This window comes from Mytilus californianus, unplaced genomic scaffold (assembly GCF_021869535.1).
Source record: "Mytilus californianus isolate M0D057914Y unplaced genomic scaffold, xbMytCali1.0.p SCAF_6, whole genome shotgun sequence".
Classification (NCBI taxonomy): Eukaryota; Metazoa; Mollusca; class Bivalvia; order Mytilida; family Mytilidae; genus Mytilus; species Mytilus californianus.
Window position 1 is genome coordinate 46156443 of NW_026262712.1, and position 25146 is coordinate 46181588.

Consider the following 25146-nt stretch of genomic DNA (forward strand, 5'->3'; position numbering starts at 1 on the left):
CTTTCAAAATGGTGCATACGACTTTCAAACTCCTGTGCACCAGTTTAAAAGTCGATTGCATCAGATTTTGAAATTTATGCACACTAATTTTCATATGTCATAAGCACGACTTTTCACATTGTGCACAACAGCTTAACAATTACTTGGCACTTAAGGGGCTCCGTAAGGGTCGCCTCTCATAATGACATATACACTAGGCCGATAAAATTCATAAAAATTAGAATACAAGTACAAGCGTATACAAAATGAAACTACGCTATAAAAACCCTCATGTGTCCTTCTGGCATCTCTGGACCAATCCACATAAAGAACACCAAGAGTAAAAAATCTGAAAGCTGGATGCACATATACCGAACCACGACAATAGGCTTACCTTCAAATGGAACATAATACTAGAGTAGTACAAAGGCAAATACATATAAAACTGTAAAGTAGATAAAATGCTGCACATAGTCAACACCTTAAACCCTGGTTCATTAATTGATTGCGACGGCACTGATAACGTTTTACAAACTCGATATGAGTATCAGCTGCAATCTCTTGAAAATCGTATGAGTTCAGAAATTTATACTTCATAGACGGATGAAATTTTCAAATTGAAATCATCTCGTTTGTCATAGACTCTGATATTAAAAGATGACCGCTGTAGTCAAATTCGGGGAATATGTCTAAAAATGATTTAGAGGAAGCTTTGTATGTGGTGTCTATAATATCTAGTTCAAGACTATACATAGGAACAAATGGAGATCATTCAAGATCACTTCTCGGTGTGTTAAATAGTTTTACCTTTACCTATATTATACTTTGGTATCGAATCAAGACGTAATAGTATATTTAAAAAATGTCATAAAAGTATTACCTGTGGTATATCAGTTATCTTTTGCTTTAAAAAAAACAGTGTTTAACTACATGAATAAGTATTCTAATGAAAGATTGTGTTTTATTATTAGAATATTGTATTAAAACTCTGTAGGTTAGATACTTAAAATTAAATAATGTTAACACAAATAACAATGAAAATCTGATTAACAATGTACAAAGTCAATATACTACATTCCAATGAAAATAGATTATCTTGGTATCATTGAGGCCTTGTTAGAAATTATCATTAACATACAATAAGCAACGAAAGCGGTGTACTGTATTGTGCGCCGGAAGGGTAAGCAGATCCTGCTCAACATAGAAGCTGCGATGACTTAGTTTCCAAAACGGTTAAAAAGCTAAAAAGGGCATATTTCTTGATGAGTTGAAAGTTATGACCGTTCTGATATTTGCATGCCTATGTGGAGATTTATTATTCTACTTATTTGGGAGAAAGGTCTAAATATACTGATAAATAAAGTATTGATATATATGTACTTATACTAGTACTGTCAGACTTTATTTACAATAAGGTAATTTGTCAAATAAACAAAAACGCAACCTAGAAAATAGTCGTCTCAGTTCTCAATGTTAACCATTGATATCCTTACCGCAATCGATGTAAATTTGAGGAGACATTGTAATTTAACAACAGATATACTTTAATTTCAAAACAATTTGAAGGTTGGAAATGATGTTTAAATTTGATCAAATTATCGATTGGGACATAGTTGTTTCACAGGAAGAAATGATTAGTTCAGTCAGAACCTCATTAGATTCATGCCCTTTAAAAGTTACCTGCAAAAGATAATACCATATCAACTGAGTGTAAAAGAACAAAAGAGGTACACTCCATTAACATGAAAACTCTCCTTTATATTTGGATCTTGACTGTCTTGATATATTTTATCTAAGCATAAATAAAAAAGGGAAAAATAACAAATACAGTACTAACTTTTTAGCGTTCACACAATTAATCCACTATGGAGATAACACTTACATTGTTCATAAAATGCTACGTACTCAACTAGAAGAATTGAAATTCAACTGTAACTCAAATACGAAATCAAAATTTTAGTTAAAGGTTATTCCTTAAATCTAATTTAAACTCGAATGTGAGCTATTCTTTTAATTCTAAATCAGAATCCATACTCGATAGTGAATAAAAAAACTAAAACTCTTAACTTATCTCAAATTTGAACTAAATGTTCGACTACTAGTATTTAAATTTATGATGCATATTGTTACGTTATAAAAAATCTGTAACATAAGATGCAACCATGTATTTTTAATTCTTATCAATTTTTCATGAAAACAAACAAACAATTATACAAATATATACACAATATAAAACAACAAATAACCCGACTTTATAGTACAAATGTGAACAAGTTCAATTTGAAAAGCATATAATCCATATATAAATTAAGATCTATTCAAATTATCTCTGATTATATAGTTATTCTTCCACGAACGTTGGTTCAGCTCCAAAATTTATGTGTATATATCCATTTTGCTTTCTCAATCCTTTTGTCTAAACAACTTAATCTAGACAGACTTGCGGAGTATATATGTGTCCGACTTGAATATACAAAGTTCTAAAAGTAACCATATCAACTGATATTGTATGACACTGTCCATTCTGGTAAATATTTAAATATATTTTTGTAAATATTCCATGATACACTATCAACGATGTAAGCAAGTTTATAAAATAGTTATATTCTCAAAGGTTATAGTATACCAAAAACGGCTTGTAGCATCCTTTTTACAATCTAGATGGGTAAAAGCTAGGATCAATATTAACATTGACTTATTAATCCTAGGTAAAAGGCGTATTATTATTTTTCACTACACAGATTAAAAATTCCTTTTCGATATTTGATTTGGTCAATAAAATTTTGATGTCACTTTCTCAATGTCTTCTAATACAAAACCACTCTATGTAAGACGCAGCCTCTATTATCCAGTTAATCCCTATTTCAAAGCTTCTGTCGCTGGTTTTACTGAGACAATGCAATAAGGATCTAAAGTGAAAGACAAATAATCTTTAGTTCATTCTGCTGAAAGTAATAGCATCTTTGCAATAATTAATCGATATCATTATACTGACGTTGTTTATCATCATAATAACGTGTTATAGTATTCTTGTATTTGTCTTGATGAATATTACTTTTACTGTTTATATAAAAAAGAAGATGTGGTATGAATGCCAATGAGACAACTCTCCACAAGAGACCAAATGACACAGACATTAACAACTATAGGTCACCATACGGCCTTCGACAATGAAGTCCATACCACAGAGTCAGCTATAAAAGGTCCCGAAATGATAATGTAGAACAATTCAAACGAGAAAACTAACGGCCTAATTTATGTTAAAAAAATGAACGAAAAACAAATATATAACACACAAACAAACGACAACCACTGAATTACAGGCTTCTGACTTGGGACAGGCTTATACATACAGAATGTGGTGGGGTTAAAATAGTCTGTTTTTGGTGATATTTTTTGTCGTCTGTACTTATACAACTCATCGATGTGTTATTGTTCTATGGTAAAAAAATTGTATTCACGTCTTTCAATTTTGCTAATGTGTTTTGTCTAATATATGCCTTTTGTGTTTCTTTATGACGTGGCTCTGTACATCCCGTCATTGTGTTATTGTGCTATGATAATTTGTTGTATTCTTGTCTTTCATTTTTACAAAGTGCTTGGTCTATATGCCTTTTTGTGCTTCTTTGTTACATTTGTTTGTTTTCATAGTGATTAAGATTATAACACAATGTTGACTGATGTACATATACTCCTATTTTTGAAATTCTTACCTATTATGTCTGTTTGTTTTGTTCACATTTCGTTGTCAATATAATCACTGATAATGGAATTCGATGCGACTGTCATACAAGTGAGATGTTAAGATAGCTATAAAACCAGGTTTAATCCATCATTTTCTACTTTAAAAAAATGCCTGTACCAAGTCAGAAATATGACAGTTGTTATCCATTTGTTTGATGTGTTTGAGCTTTTGATTTTACCATTTGATAAGGGAATTTTCCTCGGAGTTTAATATTTTTGTGATTTTACTTCTTCATGCAAAAATGCCAAGTGTTATTTGTTGAGGGTTCGATTCTACTCTAACACATGGCTCAGTGGGTGAAAATGTTTTGAAGACTATTCTCTCGTTCTGAGCAATCAAAATTTGATATTTGAAAAGACTTTAATTTACTGTATAAATTTCAAGTACTTAAGTGTCAATCTGCCTAAGAATTAGACAGCGCTGAAAACATGAGGAACAAAATTAAGCTCACGTATACAGTAATTTAAGTTCAAAATTTATGATAACGCACGAACAGAACTTTCGTTTTCTATTCTTGTTCTGATATTTCAAAATTAAATTTGGTTTACATGCACTAGAAATAAAAGAAAAACAAAAGGGAGCTCACTACGTAATTTGCTATCATTCTATTCACAATTATTTAGAAATTTTTTGAAATACAAGACATGCAGAAACGAAAGACATACCATTTATAACTCAAGATGAAGGTAACTTTAAAACAGGACGGGAAGAATATTAACTATATTTTCTTCATAATATCGTATAAGGTTTTGTAAATATATGAGTTTTTGAGCAAGCAAATTATAACTCATATATGATAGTACAATTACAGCAAGCGTATATTTAAATATATATTGTTTTTCCAATATATACTACAGTCAAGTTTTAGCCAAACATTTATTTAACTAGAATCAACCAGTATCTTCAAACAATTTGTTCTATTGAAACTTGACTATATAAAGCGTCATGGGTCAGGGAGAATATGAATAAATTTCAACATGAATGTCATTGAATATGAGATTCCATACTCCCATATTCCAATACTTCGATATGGGATGTATTAAATTTCTTATAAAAAGTTAAAAATATTTTTAAATGTCGCCTTCGAATATTTTAGGAGTTTGATAATCTACATGTGTATGACATATAATAGTTACAACAGTCATTTGATCGAGTAGCCTACTGGTCAGTTGGAGGAATTAAAAAAAAAAATGATATGAGTCTCTTGCACGTGTCCATTCCACTTTAGTTGAAATAGAGAGATATTGAAATTTACCCACAATGGCTGAGAATTTGTTATAATCAACTAGATCATGCTTTTTAATTTTCATTTATTGAAAACTAAATTTTAAGATCGACATCTTTTCAAGTTGAAGACAAGTTTTGTTTATCCCTAATTTGAACTTCAGTCTGCATTATAAAAAAGATAGCGTCAATTGAAATAAAAAGATAACTTATGAACAGTGACCCCGTGTGTTGTATTTGCTTGCGGTATCCCTTTAAATCTTGAAAATGACGATTTTGTCGATGTCAGAACGAAAAACTTGATATTCGTATTGGATAAGCTGATGTCAACCGCGTTGATTCTAGAATAAATAATTTGTTTACAAAAAGGAGTAATTATAGAAATTGATCGGTAGTGGAATCAAATGAAAACATTTATTTGAGTAAAGACCATACACAGAGATGAAACTGTTATTACTTTAACTCTTTTGAACAATTCCATAGATCAACAAAGTGTTCGGCATTTGCCTTGTTGACCAAAAGGCGAGAATCAACGAATTGTTGAGACTGCACACTTATGTCTCGTAAACAGGTGAGGACTTGATACACAATCCACAATCACTACTTGAGACGATGAGGTGGAAGAGAACGGCATATTGATAGACGAGTCAGACATATCAAAGGAAGACGTAGAAGACACGTAATAGGGAGATAACTCTGACCCCATAAATGATAGAGAGTATCTGAAAGCTTTTCGAACATGTACACTGTCCTTTGTTAACCTTCAATATTAAGAGAATCACATACAAGGAGGTTGCGGGACCAATAAATTGATCGACCTCACCATATCGGAAAACACACTTGAATATGTCTTGAGCAGTCACCATTGTGTGTGTAGACGATTTACCTGCATAAATCATGGACAAACACAAGGCGTTCGTGGTCAATCGGACAATTGTGACAGACAAAGAAGTCACTGGGTTGCCTTTTATTTTCCAGCATCAGGTCCGACTCCATAGAACAACCTCCAGAAATGTATGAACGACGTTTTAGAAACGTACTGATCGTTAAAGGGGCAAACTACTACTTTTCTAAATGTCAAATACAACTCAATGATTCGGTAAGGTGTAGACTGTATTGCACTTCCTACATAAAAAAGAAATGGCGGATATTGTGAAAGAATATTCAACGGAAGACGTGAATAATAACGATAGCCCACCAAACACAGAACATTTTAGAAACGTTTTTTAAAGGTTTCAAAAAGTTAGTGTCGAAAAACGTTTTAGAAATTTGTTAAACGTAATAAAAACATTTTTTCAAAAATGTTTTTGATGAACACAAATAATACATTTTAAAACAACGTTTTAAATTTGTTTTTTAATAATGTTTCAAAATTGTTTTTTAATAAGTGTAGAAAAGCTTTATAAATGATGTGTCCCATATCACCACAACATTTTTGTTTTTAATAATTACTTTCAATTTTTAATTTACAAAAAGTCATTTTCGATCTTCAACATGTAATGATATGTCAAAAAATTCTTGTATTCTAATAACTGGTTTCTTTTCTGTAGAACCGGGAACCGGTTGTAACTTTTTAGTTAGTTTCGTATTTTATTTCTATAGATCTATTTTTCTTTATCGCATCTCTAAAGTATTATCATATTCGAAGATTGACATTTAAATTGAGAAAATGTATAATTATTTACGATAATATTTGGTATCAAAGCAGAATTCTTCATAGATAAAATGTGTTCGAAACTTCCGGATACTCCCACCGCCTTTTTTAAATTGGGAAAACAACGATACATGGATACTAAAAAGAGCAGTTCCATTTTACTTACATACAGGCAGAGAGTAGATTGAGACAGAATGGCGTTCAGTCTAAGAGGTATGTATAAAATCAATAAACAGTCGATGTATTTTGTAGAAATTGAGACAAATTACTGCATTACTTTCTCCATGACATTCGTATGATTAACAGATTTAACTACTACAGGCATACATCCACATTCACCACTGCATGATGCCATCACATGTCAATTTGTCATGCCTCATGGGCTACTGGTCTGACTTTTACACGAGTAAAATAAAAAACAAGCCTTCGAAGACAGCATAATTAATTATTTAAACTACCCATAGCGTAGTAAAATAATAATGACGTTTTTTACGGCTTTCTTATTTGATAAAAAATTTAAACGCCTTCCTCCAACTTCGTAGCAACAGCAAAAATCAAAAATATCCTTTCTAGACGTCATATTTATTTCGACTACCCATAGCCGTGCTGCCAGTGCTGGGCCTCATTTCACAAAACATCTTATGTTTGACTAAAATTGATTGTAACTTGCCAGTCATGAACAATTCAGTATACCCCAAAATGTAACTGCATTTGATACGTTACACGATAGAAACATATTGATAACCATTAAAAAGTAATCATAATCAAATGTTATAGTAAATAAAAATAAATTAGGCCAGGGCAACTGACGAAGATGAACGGCCTTGGTCGAACTTGACCTAAATGATATCCGAAACACCAGGTGTAATATCATCAAATTAATTCATAGACGACCAGTTGATTACCACAGATCATTTACGTTGGGAAAATCCTTTCAAATAAATAGATGTGTAAAAGTTTATAATGTAACCACAGAACAATCTACCGAGAAAAGGTTAAATCAGGTTTTAACAGTTAAAGATAATATATATAATTTAAAGTAAATATATATAATCGTAACATGCTATATATATGAATCACCAAATCATGCATTAACAAAGCAATTATAACAGAATAAACCTGTAATTGAAGACAAACATTCAATTGCATATAAAACTGCATATAACGTATACACAGCGAAACATGGAAAATCATTATAGAAACTCGATACGGACAAGAAATAAAATATCCTATAGGCAATAATATAAATAGGTTTTGCTAAGATTGGTTCATGGATACGATTATTTATAAAACAAATATTTGATTTCACGAAAAATAAATAAATAACAACAGGACTAAATTGTAATTTTGTAGGTCCAGTATTTGGTGTCACAAGGTGGTCACAGCCCTCCAGACTTTATAAGAAGGATGATGAAAAAGTGTGGCACCAATCAGTTATGGGCCAAATACAGTCTAAAGGGGCAAAAGGAAAAGAGGCATTCACAGATCACCCTTTGTGCAGGATAATCATGAGTAAGTTGATTAAGGAAATATGTCGAACATTTAAAAGCAAGTGCCACTAATATAGATTGTATTTTTCATCTGACTTAGATCTCAAAAAGAAATCATATGATCAATATGAATATAATGTTTCTCACTTAATATCCTTTTAGATAGAAACAGAGTGCAAAGTTACATTAAGTTATTATATATATATATAAAAGTTCAAAGAAGTTAAAAATAATAATGAAATATATCTTTTAAATGCTGTAGTACTTTTTCAGAATGTTGTGCAAGAGTGTTCCCAAAATCCAAGGTTGCAGATATGGAGGAAGTCTTAATTGACTTCCTAAAACAGGTCCCACACAAGCCAGGAGCACCAAAATATAAGGTATTTTTCGATTGAATAAAATATCTTATACGTTTTAGTGGAAGGTTTGTCTATTTAAAAGTTTATGTTTGCAATTTGAATATCAATACACAAATTTGATGAAATTAATGTCTTTATACTGCAAGTAAAACATTGAGATTTACATTTGTAGCAATTGCTTTTGACATATTATTTATGTTTTTTGCTTGTCTTAATAATTACTTGGATTGCAAAAAATAGCATAAGTTTCCCTTTATAGATTTAATGAAATTTGCATACATGAGAGCTTGATTAAAAGGGAGTACAACAACTAACTGGGGTTAAGAGTTATTTGCTAAACAGGGTGCTTGGGAGTACTGATCTTGTTAACAAATTACTTTTGATCATTTCAGAAACCTGTAAGAGAAGGACAGACGATATCGCAAGAAGAATTGGAGTCTGAACAAATAAATCTGTTTAAAAGTACCTTGCTTCTCTTGATTTTAGTCCTGTCAATACTGTTTCTTTTTGTTGCAGAGTAATTTAAGATGTTTATAAAACTATATTCCAATTTCTGCAACGTTATAAACTAGATCATTGATTGAAGTTATTATGTCAAAGGTCTCGGTTTAAGATATATGTTATCTCCTTGTCAAGGCAAGAACCTTATTGAATTGACTTTCAAGGTCACAGGACCAAGTTTAAACAGTGAGAGGATGCAAGCTTTACTTTGGCATAGTTTTTTTTAAGAAAAAATATCTTCCTTTAGAGCTTATGGTGTAATGGTGAGTGTGCTCGCCTCAAGTGCGGAGGTCGTGGGTAGGAACCTCGGCTCGGCCAAACCAATGACAATAAAATTATTATTTGTTGCCTCTCCCCAAAATGAGTTGATGTGAAATGTCTTCCTGCAAACTTGCCTTGTGGGCTAGAACCAAAACATCTGGCACAACATGTTGGTCTATTACAATACAGGGCTAGTATTGATTTCTGATAATCATGTTCTCATTCAGAATATGCATCTGACTTGCCACTGGTCGTTAAACAACCAACCTTCCATCCAAGCTTATGGAAATGTTACTTTTTCTTCAATTAAATACGTGCATTACAAATAAAGAAATGGATGAAATACAAAACACTGCACAATCAATTATATATTTTTAGACCAAAGTAATGGTGGTAGCATTAATGCATCATTGTTACACAAATGTGTTAAAAATGTTTGTTGGAGGTTGACAGAAACATTTTTCATAAAACCTTATTTCAACGTTTCTCTGAATATTCCAAAATAACGTTTCTTCAAAATGTTTTTGAAACATTTATAAGAGTCTACAAATTTTGGTTTTTAAAACGTTTTAATAAAACTTTCTAGAAACCAAAACAAATCATTTTTAAAACGTTTTTAAAATGATGAATTGTTTGCTGGGAGAAAACTCAATGTTAATATTCATAAAAAATACAAACGACAGAAAGCTTTTTGTGAAGTTCATTGAAAACAGAAAGAAAAAGAAAACGGAGTACGAAAATACAAAGATATATGAAAAATCTAAAATCATCATGATCATCTACACGAGGATGTAGCAGGTCTCAGTCATGTCCCGAATCAGGCCGTAGATCTAAAAGTGTGACAGAGATTATTTCAAATATTACAAAATTGAATCGTGTAAAGTATGTCGATCGATATACGGATGATATATTTTATCGTCATTTAAATATGGCAAGTGCAAAATGCTTCAAACAGACGTTTGCTCGAAGAATTTGATTTATTGATTTTGTTTAGCTGGTGGTCAGTTGCAGATACTACATTAATTAGTGCACCTTATATCTAATATTTGGTATCTAAAATAACATCGAGTGCCAGCTATTACAATAATTGGTACACCCTTTATCTCAACATTTTTTATGGTCGGTTATACAATTTAAGAAATTAATCCATATCTGTTTGTTTTAATCTACCGCATAATTACATGTTTTGACTCCAGCAGAGTAACTCGTCGATATTGTATAGAATTAAGGCAATTTGTACATTTGTCATTTCGGGGTCTTTTAAAGCTGACTATGCGGTATGGGTTTTACTCATTGTTGAAGGCCGTCCGGTAACCTATAGTTGTTTATTTCTGTGTCTTTTGGTTTCTTGTGGAGAGTTGTCTAAATGGCAATTATGCCACATCTGATTGTTTTGGCACTGACATCATATTACGCGTATATAAATATTCTTTAATGACTAAGGACTAATGGTTCTGTTCTAGACCTCATATATTCGAGATTTTGTAAGTGATTACACGAATTTTTGAAACTCATCAGCCTACTCAATTTGTCCAATGAAATTCATGAGAATAGACAATTCTTTGCCTTTATATTTGCTTTGTGAATGCAAAAAATACAGAAAACTGCTTTACCTCGAAAAATCATGCTTGATGGCATTGACAAATAGAAAACAAAATCCAGTTGAAATACACAAATCAACCTTTTAATTAAAATTGTCTAAAATTGTGAAATAAACCCCTATTTAACTGTTAGTTTCTCAACATTTTAAATTTCTTACTAGCTTGTCTGAAAATGATAATATTCAACAAATGTATAATAATCAGTGATCCATAAAAAAATCTTTAAGAAGGTTATCCTTAACCAAAATTTGAAAAAGGGGGTTCACTGGTATCCCCTGTTTTTCACTGGACGTTAAGATAGCATCACTTGATCATTGTGTTGATTAATCAATCAATCATTAACAATGTTTAAGTCCTCAAAATTTATTGGCTACGGTCGTCTTGTTAGCATTGAACACATTCTAGAACTAAGTCTTGCTATTTGTTTTGGGAATGTGTTAATTTTCTAAGTTTTCATTTTCATAAACCAACAAATTTTTAATTAAAGTTGATAAAATTTTTGATAAGTAATGCTGATCCGTGCGACGTCGAACGTTAGACTAGAAATAGCTAAGAAGTGATTATCATTCTGAAATTTGTTGATATTTAAAATCCGACAGTCATAAGTATCGCAGAAAATTCTTTACTAAAATGTTTAGAAATCAAGGTTTTCGTTGGAGAACAAACAATATCTATGCATGTGCTAAATTGAATTCAACATATAAGAATTAGGTATATTGTGAATAAAAATTTAGGTTTTGCTAGATTGTATTCAGTATATCCTAAATTACGTATATATTATATCTAATTTAAACTGTGCTAAACTAAGGTCTTGATATGCTAAAAATATCAGGAAGGTATTTATGTAAAATTAACTTATTCTTAAGTATTATTGGCAATGAGAAAATTATCCACCCGGGAACACATGCCGTAGATGTTAATAATTATAGGTCGCCATTTGGCCTTGACAGTAAGCAAAACCTATAACGCATTGCCAGCTGTAAAAGGCCCAGACACAAAACAATGTAAAATAATACTAAAGAAATAAACAACAGCCTGATTGATGCACAATACCAAACGAAAGGCAAACATGTTACACTGTTTCTTAAAACCACAACTGAATGAATGGTTCCTGATTTGGGTCAAAACAAACAAAGGTATTTGGGTTTAAATCTGTATGCATTTGCTCAACACTTCCTATTACATGATACAGCAGTGCTACATCAGCACATAAGAATACATTGTAATCATCAATTGAAAAATTCTTGACACGTCAGATGTTTGCAAAAAAAAACCAAAAAAAAACCCCAAAAAAACCCAAACAAAACACGAAAGACATAAAGTAATAAAAAGTAAGGTGGCATTTAGCAATGTCCCTCATTTAACCCAAACACAAACAACTGACTGACAAGAAAAGTATATGTTTGACGTGCATTTGAAATAATACGGATATAATTAAAAGAGGATTTTCCAAAATATAACAATGTTTAAAGAGATAATGCTAAAATATACATTGAGCATAAAGCTTAAATCAAATTAATAAATTTTAAGCTTGTGTTAAAAGGGTGTTTGAAGTATTAGTATTTATTACACCCAATTCTAATAAGTGTATGTTAAATTTTTGACATGCTATCCGTCATTCCGTATAGAGTGACAGATATTTTAATAGGAAAGCAGTGTATAACTTTCATCAAATGTTATATAAAAAAATTATGTGTTTATAACGTTACTTAAATTAAGGGACACATATAATGCGAACACGATCCATTTTGATATTAAGGTCAACATGACAATGGTGAAGGTCATACTTACTAGAAATAGGCCGAAATATGTAAAAGCCAAGAGTTTCCGGGTGCTTTGTCAAATAGTAAATATGGGATTGCAATTTACTTGAATATATATCCGCCTATTATAAAAGGAAGATACTTTTAGTTTTGATGGCATTTTGTAAAGGAACAAGGTCATAGTTACTTAACATATACCAACATTGGTACCGAAAATGGTATTCAGGTGCTAAATAAAAGACAATATCAATAATATGGCAACCCTCCTTTCATTCAGATCAATATAAGGAGAGGACGATGTCCATTGGCATTGGAAGTCAATATGGTAAATTCATAGTTACTACAGTAAGACATGTGTTTATCTAAAGTATCGACCGAAATTATAGAATAGAAAAGAAATTAGACAATCAAGTAAACAGAAAAAACTCTGACAGTAGGTCACAATTAGCATATATATTGAAAAGAGGGTCCTAATAGTTTCTTAGTGTACGTTAGTATGAATTGGCTTGTTATTTCGATGAGGATAATACTTCAAATAGCCTCATTTTAAACATATATTATCGAAATCATTTTCAGAAAAATCTGTAAAAGATTAAAATTTTATCCAAAACTCAAAATATTGTTTTTAACAAACCTTTTTCAAGTTTGGTGGTATCTATTGTTTCATTTTGGTGGTCAGGACTGGTAACAACAGCAACATTGGTCTGTGCTTGCTTGACTTCCTGTCTCACGAAATACGTATCACTTTTAATGGTGTTTACAACTATTTCACCATATAATCTTAGAATATGTCTGTTGAAAATTTTCAATGAATTGTCCGTTTGTAAAGAGATGTTTACATCTGATAGTTTATTGTTATCTTCCATAAACTGTATGAAGTTGTCGGTATCTATTAATTGATGTTCAACCTCCTTACAGAAAAGGAAAGTTTGTAGGTCAGATGCATGCTGCTTTATCATTGCAAGGCTCGTTTGAAGTTCACCTATCTCCTTTTCTTTCCGCTCTACAGATTCTACAATTTTGTTGATTTTAATTTTTTCGTCATTTTCAATTATTTGAAGCTCCTTAAATAATTCTCTTCCAAGGCGATCAAAGTACTCATCAATTGCTTGCCTAGCTATTTGAATTTCCTTCTCAATATTCAGTCTGTGAAGTTTGAGAGATGATAGATTTCCAGCACGATTCTGTTGAATCCTCTTTAAATTTTCAGCAAGTTCCTGCAATGCATTTTCGATTTTTAACACCATGTTTGACGACTTGATGTTGGAAACGACATAATTTTTTTCTGTGAGATCTTTGCAATTACTATGGTTATCAATGAGACATTTTGTACAACAAGAACATTCGTGTTTATGACAATAAGCTTGGTATCGTTCACCATGTGATTTACAGGATTCTGCAATTTGAAGGACAGCCACACCTAAGTTTTTTAATTCATGTACTTGTATAATACCATGACGTTTCGATGCGCTGATCAGAAAATGGCGTTCTTCACATTCCTCGCACAATCCTTCATTACATTCAATACACCATACTGTAGATGGTTTAGAAATATTGATGGAATCGCATATACCACATGTTGAGGACTTACTTGCCATTTTTCTATAAAAGAGTTGATTGAAATTGAATGCGCATTACTACTTGTACTAATATATCATCTTGAGCTGATTAACACGACTGGTGGCAATATCACAGAAGGAATTTCTGACCCTTCTGGAGAACGTGCGTTCATTCATATTTCGTAAAATAGAGTTTATGATGCTTTTGCTGTAGACTCCGTTTTATTATTATATATGTTCTATTATTTTCAAATGTCTGTGTTGTTTATAGGAGTTACGGGTTTTTATATCACTTTTGTTATTGCTATCTCGTATATTAAACGTAAGCTTTCCAATAAACCTGCAGGAAAGCAGTTGTGATTGGTGAGGAACTTAGTATATTATGCGTATAAATAACATAACAACGGACAACCAACTGTAAGCATAGTACCAGAATGAATAAAAGTTGTAACTAAGACGAAAGGCGAAAGATACCAAAGGATATTTGAACTCATAAGTCGTAAATAGACTGAAAACGCCAGGGTAAAAAAAGAAAATCTACAATAGGACAAACAACAGTATGCCAAAAAGTAAAATCACAAAAATACTAAACTGCGGGGAAAATTCAAAAAGTAAAGTCCCTAATCAAATGGCAAAATCAAAAGCTCAAACACATCAAACGAATGGATAATAACTGTCATATTCCTGACTTGGTACATGCATTTTCTTATGTACAAAATGGTGGATTAAATCTGGTTTTGAAGCTAGCTAAACCTCTCACTTGTATGACAGTCGCATCGAATTCCATAAAATTGACAACGTTGTGTGAACAAAACAAACGCATCATATAACAGTGGCATGATAACCACAAAAGACGCAAAGAAATATTAAGCTCAGTCCTTTCTTATTGAAAAACATACATTGCGTACAACGAAAATGTAAAGGTGGAAATAAATCTCACACAGTCACTTAGCCTAATAGACGGTTTTTGTGTTACAAAATTATTGTTTTTGGTCTCACTTCGACTTATTTGTTTTAAATCTTTGTATCTCCGGCATTTTATTTATTGGTACTTGATTTCAATTTATATACGTTGCTTTACGTAGCTTTACGCAGATTAACGTGCACATGGTTAATGGAACAGAAAGCCAGTGTTGTTTTCCAATGAAATGAAACTTTTCGTGCAACTAAAATATCTTTTCTTATGAATAATCTTGAGATTCGTGTATTGTAGCACATATTATAGCTGTGTAAAACTCATACTGCAGTTGCGTTTATTTTATTTGATCTAATTGTATTATTTAAATTTAGCCCTGTAGTGTTGCCTTTATATCCTGGTAAGTTTCAAGTCAAGTTGGGTATACAAATTGTAGAAGTATAATGGTAAAATATTTGTTTGTTTTGTTTCAAAATGTCTAAACAATGATGCATCACAGGTACCAGTGCAATTTTGGATAATTCTGTAGGTATGAAAATCAGAAGGAAGTTAGGCTATTTGTTCATCAAATTCATATATAGTACTTGGTCAAGTATAGCACAATACCATGAATCTTAAAAGGGCATACCATTTATGTTTTCCCATCTTAATTTTCCGGTATCATGCAAATTATGTTTTTTTTTAAATTTGAAGAATTCATGGTTTAAAATTGTGGACACAACTTATAACTAGAATCTATGACAAACGTGAATATTCAACTTTCAAATTGTAAACCCCTTTCTCATCTGTAACATACCATCGTATGGCGTTCACATAAGAGCAATCGACTGAAATAGACACACTTAAGTATTACGGTCACCATCACGAATTAAATGACCGAAACGATGTGTTTGTGTCTCAACTTCCAAGGGACGTGTTTTCAACGTCTCTTTTTTTCTATTTCTGATTTCTGAATAACTGAGTGTGAATTCGCAATACGTTAAATGCTTATATTGAAGAAGAAACCTGGTATCCCTCCTTTTAGAGTTCATGCAAACTCGGTTTTTGTTTGTAACCTTTAATTATCTGCTAATCAATTTACTCTACTTAAACATCAGTAAATTAACGTGTCATTAAAGAGGGTCAAAAGATACCAGAAGGACATTCAAACTCATAAATCGAAAATAAACTGACAACGTCATGACTTAAAAAGAAAAAGACAAACAGACAAACAATTGTACAAAACACAATATAGAAAGCTATAGACTTAGCAGCACGGACCCCACCAAAAATCGAGGATGATCTTATGTGCTCCGGAACGGTAAGCAGATTCTGTCCGAGATTTGAGACCTGTCGTGTTGTTCGTTTTAATATGAATCAGGTAACAAGTCTAATTCGGTAGGTCACATTCGTGAAAATTTATTGTGACTAAAATCATATTCTCGTAACATTTAAAATACTTGACACTTATTTAAGGTAAAACACCTGGATATACACCTATATTTTCTTTAAAAAAACCATACGATTGTTATTTAATTACGCTATGTCTAACATTATTTTCTCGCACAAAAACTTTGTATAAATATTGAATTTCAACTTTTATGGTGAGGAATTTCACGGATTATAATTTTGTTCAAACACTTATAAAAATTCAGCTGGTATCAATATTTGATTATAGTGATGTTGATATGGAGGGCTCTAATTGAAAGAGACTTTTTATGTGTTTAGTAAATGACAAAAGAAAATATAAAAAGAACAGAAGGTTATCTTCTAATGATATTTTTTAGAATACGTTCTCAAAGTCTTTCACTTATTCAACTATGCATTGAAACAAAATATGAAAAGAAGTAATCTAGGGTGAAAAACTTGAACAAAAGTAATCCATAGGCTGTAAATGTCGAGGTTTGAACATTCAAGCATACATATTTGATTATATGTTCTTTATTAAATCTTATATTTCTCAGATCTGAAGCATGGTTTAAAAATCTAATAACAAGTAATCAAAAAGTTATTTGTCACAGAAAATTTTCAATAAATTTGTTATTGTTTCAAATTGCTTAAAATTGTCCAAGCTCATATTTTATATGAGGTATTTGTCTTCTAAACCTAAGAAAAACGTAGAGATTAAAAAACATCTGTTATCAATATGATGTTAGCAAAAAAGCACTTTACTCTCGGGGAGTTGGCAGCTGGCACAACCCCAAAGACTTTTTATTCTGAAATTTTTGTGTGCATTTATTACTGAGATGGTTGAATAAAAGGCAAACATCCAAAAGTAACTATTGCAATTTCAAGAAATGCAGCTCGCAAATAGTTATATCAAAGTTTGAAAATTGAAAGTTATTTTTTGGCGAAACATATAGAATATTTAACGAAACTATATTATACAATAATAAAAACATCGCAATTTTTGTGTAATTTCCATTGTTTAATTTCAATCTGCCTAAAAACGAAAGATACACTTTAACTCGGTTAGATTGATTGATTGATTGGTATCTAACTGCATTTTTAGCATTATTGTGCTATTTTGTGGCGGTCACTTCTATTGGTGGAGGACGCCAGAGCGCCTTAGAAAAACAACCGACCTTCGTTACTAAAACTTTTAATCATAGACATTTCAGAATAGAGTCGATTCGAACTCGAAACCTCATTGTTGACAGGCCGATGATAGAGTAGTTTTACTACTTTGACAACTCAGCCATCGAGGCAGCTTGACTCCTGCATTGAACATTTGATTAACTATAAGAATCAGATATGTCTGATCAGATCAATTCTCGGTTTGTTTTGACTTTTAAAAATATTGCTGTTGAGGTCAAAATTCCCTGACAAATTTACTTTCTATCTGACGAAAACACAACTCTTCCGAGAGAATTTTGACTTCGTTAAGAATGTCAGAGTCATGAATAAAAAATCAAATATCCTATTATTACAAATTTTTGGTTTTGAGCTATGTTAATGTATATCTGTGTTTTGCTATGTGTTAAGAAATTGCTATACCATACTGAATTAAACTGAAAGTACATACCTGAATCTGTCTTGACGTTAATGAAATGAAAATTTTAAAAAATTTGCGAAATAACCCAAGTGTGAAATAAGCTCAGATGAATTTGGTCCACTCCTATTGCTAAGAAAGACATTTCTGTTTGGATGTAAATAGAAAATTGATGATATGAATTAAAATCATTACATTTATTATAAAGTCAATGTAATTCCGCCTTTTAGTATGGCACTACAAAATTACTAGAAACAGTTCATACTTACCCATCGACAAATTGTATTATGCTGTCGCCTTGTTCGCCTGGTATGAAACAACGATATTTTGTCATACGTCATTTGTTTTTTTAAAGTAAGATTAAACTTTAAATTTTTCCAGGTGAAACTACCTTTAGTAGAAATAACAAATCAGGACTAAGAGGTACATATATTCAACCTTTCTTAATAACGTGTACTATTCACACAATGTAAAAACTGATGCAACATATTTTTTTTGTTATTACATATGATCGGAGACTTATGATACAAACATATTATACCAATAAATACGACAAAGGTAGCATTTTAATAAGTGGATATCTCAAGATTTACTAAGATCAAAGGTAGTTACATGTACATTAAAGTGATCTAATTTCAAGATAAATAAAAAGTGAAACAAATGGAAATAAATATGAAATTTTTCTGCTTCAGGTAAAACTTTACTTAATTGTCTGAAATTATTTCATAAAAAATGAGATAAAATACAAAATGGATAAGCAGCTTTTCAAAAACAGTCTTTGGTTCTTTAAGAAAATATTAAAACAGAGATGTTTCTATGCGTTACTCTACAATTTTCACGCATAATTGAAAAAGTCGACTACATTACCTATTTAAACAAGGCTTTAACTTAAAAAAAGGGGAATGTTGCTACAAATTCCATGTTTTAATTTATACTTTATCTAACTTTGATAACACTGATTTCCACATCAAATACATCAGAGAAGAACCCATCAAAATGCTCGACTTATATTATCAACAACACATTTGTTGACTTTGTTGGAAGTATATCTTACTAGACAGATTATACGGTATTCAATGGCTTATATTTGTGCACCGCTTGTCGGCAATTTTGTTCTTAACAATATATTTTTCGTTGAATAATATGAAATAAAATCAAATAATTCGTAACACTATTTTTACGTGTAGAAAACGTTGTGATAGTACTGTTTTATAAAATAATTTGAGTGTATTCAATTGATAAATTGACGCAGATGGACAATAACGCGTGAAGTTGCTGCATCGGTCGTGACATTATTGCCCAATTTTTTCAAGTATATGGTCCTTTCTATGATCTCAATATATAAGGCTGTCAGAAGAAAGAAAAACATACAAATTTGCTGATAATAACTTGAAAAAATAAGGTCCTGGCTTACAATTTTGTTAATAGCAACAGTTTCCTATAGTTACAATGTAGTGTTATCTGTTTTGATATTACAGTTTAATAATTATACATTCGCTTTGTGAGTTATTATTATTTTCTTGAGAAAAGTAAATAACAAAAATACTGAACTCCGAGGAAAATTCGAAAAGGAAAATCCCTAATCAAATGGCAATATCAAAAGCTCAAACACATCAAACGAACGGATAACAGCTGTCATATTCCTGACTTGGTACAGGCATTTTCGTATGCAAATGCACGTAAAATCATTTCGAAAAAGATTTTACGAATGCCATAGATTAACAAAAGTTCTGCAAATGCACGTAAAATCATTTCTAAAAAGATTTTACGAATGCCATAGATTAACAAAAGTTCTGCAAATGAACGTAAAATCATTTCTAAAAAGATTTTACGAATGCCATAGATTAACAAAAGTTCTGCAAATGAACGTAAAATCATTTCTAAAAAGATTTTACGAATGCCATAGATTAACAAAAGTTCTGCAAATGAACGTAAAATCATTTCTAAAAAGATTTTACGAATGCCATAGATTAACAAAAGTTCTGCTTCTTGTTATGTTTACCCTTATTCGCAAAAACATGAATAAGAAATAGAACATCGGTATATGAGGGTTGACTATGTTGAAACCAAGTTTTCGAAAGACAGGGGAGAGGTTTGGGGACCCTTATCAGCAAATAAGTGTTTTTACTAAACATTCATTTTGATTGAAGGACTTTTAACAAGGGTCAATGGTTTGTTATTGATTCAGCGGAAATGGTCCAACCTATTTCAGTTTTAATGATTACATTGAATAGCAAATGTATTTTCATATGATTGAAGGTTTCAGTTGTACCACAACAGATGTATCTTTTGACCATTAATGTGTCTTCTGATATTCTCAATTAAAAAAAACCCGGAAATTTGTGTGTAAAAGTGCATATAAAAATAGAACGAAGTGTATATATTAATATTCAAATGAATAATTGAATAGCTATCAAACAGGGAAGTGTTTGGTGGAGTTGGGTTTTGTAAAACATCGAATTTTCAATTAGCATTGACAAACTTTATTTCCATTGGGAAATAATGGACATGATCAAAATCAAAAATTTTTGGAAGCCATTGAAATAGTGTAAGAGATAACGATTTGGAACCATATTCAAAAGAGAAAACTAACGACCTGATAAATGCTACAACATTGATGAAAACAAGTATAATGACAGGCAGCAACCAATGCCAACCACTTGATGACAGGATCCTTGCTTGTTGCGAGGTAATTAAATATATAGTTGTGTTAGATAAGATTGGAAGTGCTGTAAACTGGGACATAAGACCAAGCAGTAAAATTAGTTGGAAAGGGTTTTAATCATCAGATCGATACTAATTAAAATAGAACTAAAAAAATATACAAAACATATACTAATCTAATAATATTAAAACTTACTAAAAACTAGTTCAAGGCCCAATTATTAATTGAAATATGTAGATAAACCGCCGTTTTATCGATTACTAAACCTACTATGACATATGACTAGAATTCTGCATGGTCCACACTCTATTGTTATAATAGGACAGTAAGAATTACTTATTCCTTCAGATTTAAGCAACCACTCAACATGCTGATATAATGAAATGCTATATATGTATTAAATAACTTAGTTGTACAAAACAAGAAGATAAAAGTAACTAGAAAAGGATGAAGACAATTATCGTTGAATGGAAATGCCCATATGAGTTTCACACATTACGAAGCAGCGCTTGCATATCCCAGTTGATACAATATACCAGGGCTTGTATTTCCTATCATCATTTCCTTGATATAGTGGTGAGGTTAAAGTCATTTGTTCGTAAATTTAATAGACGCCATCACGAGCTGGGTGACCGTTATTAAATATTCGTTTCACAAATGATAGTGGATATGTTTCAACTGTCGTAACTTCAATCCCGTTCCCCTTTCCCCGAATGCAATCGACCTAATTAGACTTATTACTGGTTTGTTCTAAACATGAGCAAAGCAATCGGGGCAAGAGAAGCAGTATATGCTAACAATACTGGAGCACCTTATAATACACCAGGTTTAGGTGGGTGTCTTTGTTTCCCAGTCTTTAATTTCTTATAGTGTGTTATGTATACTGTTGTTCGTCTGTGGTTTTATGTTGTAATCACTTTGTCATTTTTTTTACTATGAATTTGAATGTCCCTCTGGTATCGTTCGCCTCTCTTATACGTACCCAGTAATAAGTGTTCTCCAAATATTAAAGCTCTACAAGCATTTAATATGACCGTAGGCTCTGTTGGTTTGCTGGTCTTCTTGAATGCAAGAAAACTGTCATAATCCGAATGGTATTCCACACCCGTTTATATATTCCATGACAAATTCACGAGATTCCATTAAAAATATCCCTAAACCTTAACCCTATCATTGACTTTTCCACTTAACTTCGAAATAAAACAACGCTGTCTCCGACATGAATCACGTATTGCTACAATTAGATGTTTCTGATTTGTAACCACACCCTTCATTTAACATTACAGTCTTATGGTCTTTTCATGTTTATTGACATGACATTATTAGTTCGTTTCTGAATTATGAGTTAAAATATCCCTTATGTATCTTTCTCTCATCTCATGAAGATCAATGTAAAACTATTTAACCAACCGTGAAGAGATCCCGAGTGATCACAAAGTAATCACGGCAACGGACAAATTAACTTGTTTGTGGCGTTGATTCATTCATTTGTGATGTCCTGTGCTGTCGTTATTTTCGTTGTTATTCTGCGGTTTACATGTTGTAGTAGTGAACTATCAAATTATGTATTCATGTATTTCTCTGTGTTGAGTGTTCTTCCTGTTGTTTGTACTGTATCCTTGTTACGAAGTGTAGTCATTTTAGCAGTATTATTTATAATTACCATGTACGCGGGAAATTTGGTTAGCCATTGAACAAGGTTTAAACTATTTTCATGTTCTGTACCAAGTCACGGATATGGCAGTTATTATCAAGTTGTCCATTTCTATGTATGTTGACGTTTGTTTATGTTGCAATTCAGTTGTTCTGTTGGTCCGTTGTTTTCCTCTTATATTTGATGTGTTTCCCTCGGTTTTAGTTTGTAACCCGGATTTGTTTTCTCTTAAACGATATATGACTTTTGAACAGCGGTATACTACTGTTGCCTTTATTTTTTCATATAATATATCATCTATATACATAATGTAGCTGAATAATAGGTTAATGACAATGCTATATTTTCATTCTATTTCAAAAAGTGATTAATTAATAAATGTTCATTATTGTTAAACATAATCCATATTTTCAGTAAGAGTTTGTACTATGCTTGATCAACGTATGTTTCTCGCGTTTTTTTTCCACACCGTGTAACAGGCCAGATTTATAGTTATAATGTTAAAGCTTTACAGCAACACATGCACGTTTAATAAACACTACAGGCTTGTAGGAGCATGAATTAATCATTTTGAAAATAGAAAGGCAATACTAAAATCATCAGAATCAGAGGCATCCATCTTTTTCACACTTTTGAATAAGTTTGATACTGATTCACTCGAAAATGTTCGCAGAAAGACAAAAATTGGTAACAAAATGTTATTCAAGGACAGTAAGTTCTATAAGAAGTCCATACAGTTCATATACTTATAGCTTAAAATCTTGCTGAACATTTAAGCAATTCACAGTTTGTTTCCTTCTTTGAATCAAATTCATCGCGATGATACACCAAACACGCAAAGATAGTCGAATACGAACTGACAATACCATGGCCAAAAAAAAAAAAAGAAAAATGAGCAAAAGACAATTAACAGTCTACATACACATCATAAAAACCTAAGATTTTGGTTTCATATGAAATAGTTTCTAGAAAAGTGACGACAGACAGGACCGACATTAAGTACATTACCTTGCATCGCCCTCAAAATGGAACTAGAATATGTTCAATATAAGCATACTTTAAGTACCAACTTTTATGGATATGTCCGACCTAGAGACATTTAAAAGTTTTATTAATGAGACAAATAAGCAACTACATTACAATATATATCATACTTTATATCAATACAAGACGTAACAGTATACATAAAAAGTGTCTTAAAAGAATTACCTGTGGATGTAAGACAAAAGAAATATCAGTTATCTTTTTCTTGGTCACATTACATATGTAGGAATTCTAATGAAAGATTGTGTTTTATTATAATAGCATGATATCAAAACTCTCTATGCTAGATACTTAAAAATAGATAATGTTACCACAATTAACAATGAAAATATTATATGCAATGTAATAAAAAAGTTTATATACTACAAACCAATGACAGTTAAATATCTTGTTACCCTTGTGGTCTAGCTAGAAATTATATTATACATGCACTTAGCGAATGCAGCGGGGTAATCTTGGTTGGTCCGGAAGGGTAAGTAGATCCTAATCCACATGTGGCACCTAATATATGCTCTAACGTCTTATGGTAGAAACAAGAATTTGCTGTACAGATACCGACTACAGCTAGGAGAAAAAGTAAATTGATATGAACATCGATCTTACACAGGAGCTTATTATTTTTATTTCCATAAACAGTTAGTGATTTCCTAATACAAAACATGACTAAACTTCTTTTTAATACATAAGATTTCCGACTTCTTTATCTGCATGTACATCTATAGATACAAGAATGTTCAAGTTATATTTCATAAACATAACCATCCACACAGAAGCGGCGATGACTTAGTTTCTAAAATGGTAACAAAGGTAAAAGGGCATAGTTGTTGATGAGGTGGAACAGACTAATAAGTTATGACCGTACTGATATTTTTATGCTTTTGTGAAGATCCATTATTTTGCTTATTTGGAATAGAAGTCTGAATATAAATATAAATAAACATGTTATTTTTTATATACTAAAACAAGTACTCGCAAACTTTATTAACAAAAAGGGATTTTGTCATGTATGCAAAAAAAAAAAAAAGAGAACGTGATACAAAATATAGGTGTCCTGGTTCTCATGGTTAACCTTTTAAATCCTTTCAGCAATTGATGTTAAAAATGTTTTAATTTGAAGAGATATTTCAATTATAAGAATTAAAGTTTGGATTTGATGTTTAAATTTTATTCATAATAACGTTTGAGACATAGTTGTGTTACAGGAATTTAAAAGAAATGATTAGTTTAGCCAGAATCTTTATAGGTAATAAGGTTATTTATGCCTTTTTAAAGTTACCGACAGAAGATAAGGCCCAAATGTACTGTGTGTAAAGAAATTTAGAGGGATAACCCATTTACATGGAAACTCTCCGTAACATTTGGATGCACCTTGAATGTATTACTCTATTCTATCTAATGATAGATAAAACACAGGAATAATACCAAATACAAGATAATCTTGTTAACTTTCACACGTGTAAACCGTATTGAAGGTAAATAATTAACACTTACTTTATCCAAACAAAACTTCAATTCGAAGGCAAATTATGTTATAGATAATGCATATTTTAAGGTTTTCTTGTCGTAGAACACACCGAGGGGTGTCAGGATTGATCAAATGAAAGACCGACCGTAGGGAGGTCTTTCTTTTGGCAATCCTGACACCCCGAGGTGTGTTCTACGACAAGAAAAACCTTAAAATATGCATTATCTGACTTATATACCGTCAAAAAAATATTGTTTTTTTATAAAGATTTGCAAAATTTAGCATCCTATTTTAC

General features: G+C 31.5%; 1 protein-coding gene and 1 long non-coding RNA gene across 3 annotated transcripts in view; both read right to left on the minus strand.

Annotated features, from left to right (window-relative positions):
* Positions 1 to 25146, minus strand: part of LOC127706456 (uncharacterized) — a 348407-nt gene that overhangs the window by 121202 nt on the left and 202059 nt on the right. The gene's annotated exons all lie outside the window — the stretch shown is intronic.
* Positions 919 to 18379, minus strand: LOC127706437 (transcription intermediary factor 1-beta-like). The gene is made up of 3 exons (XM_052211071.1): positions 18293 to 18379; positions 13212 to 14179; positions 919 to 2888 (listed from the first exon to the last, which is right to left on the minus strand). The coding sequence occupies exons 1-3, from the start codon at positions 18355 to 18357 to the stop codon at positions 2839 to 2841; spliced, it is 1083 nt and encodes a 360-aa protein (XP_052067031.1). The 5' UTR covers positions 18358 to 18379; the 3' UTR covers positions 919 to 2838.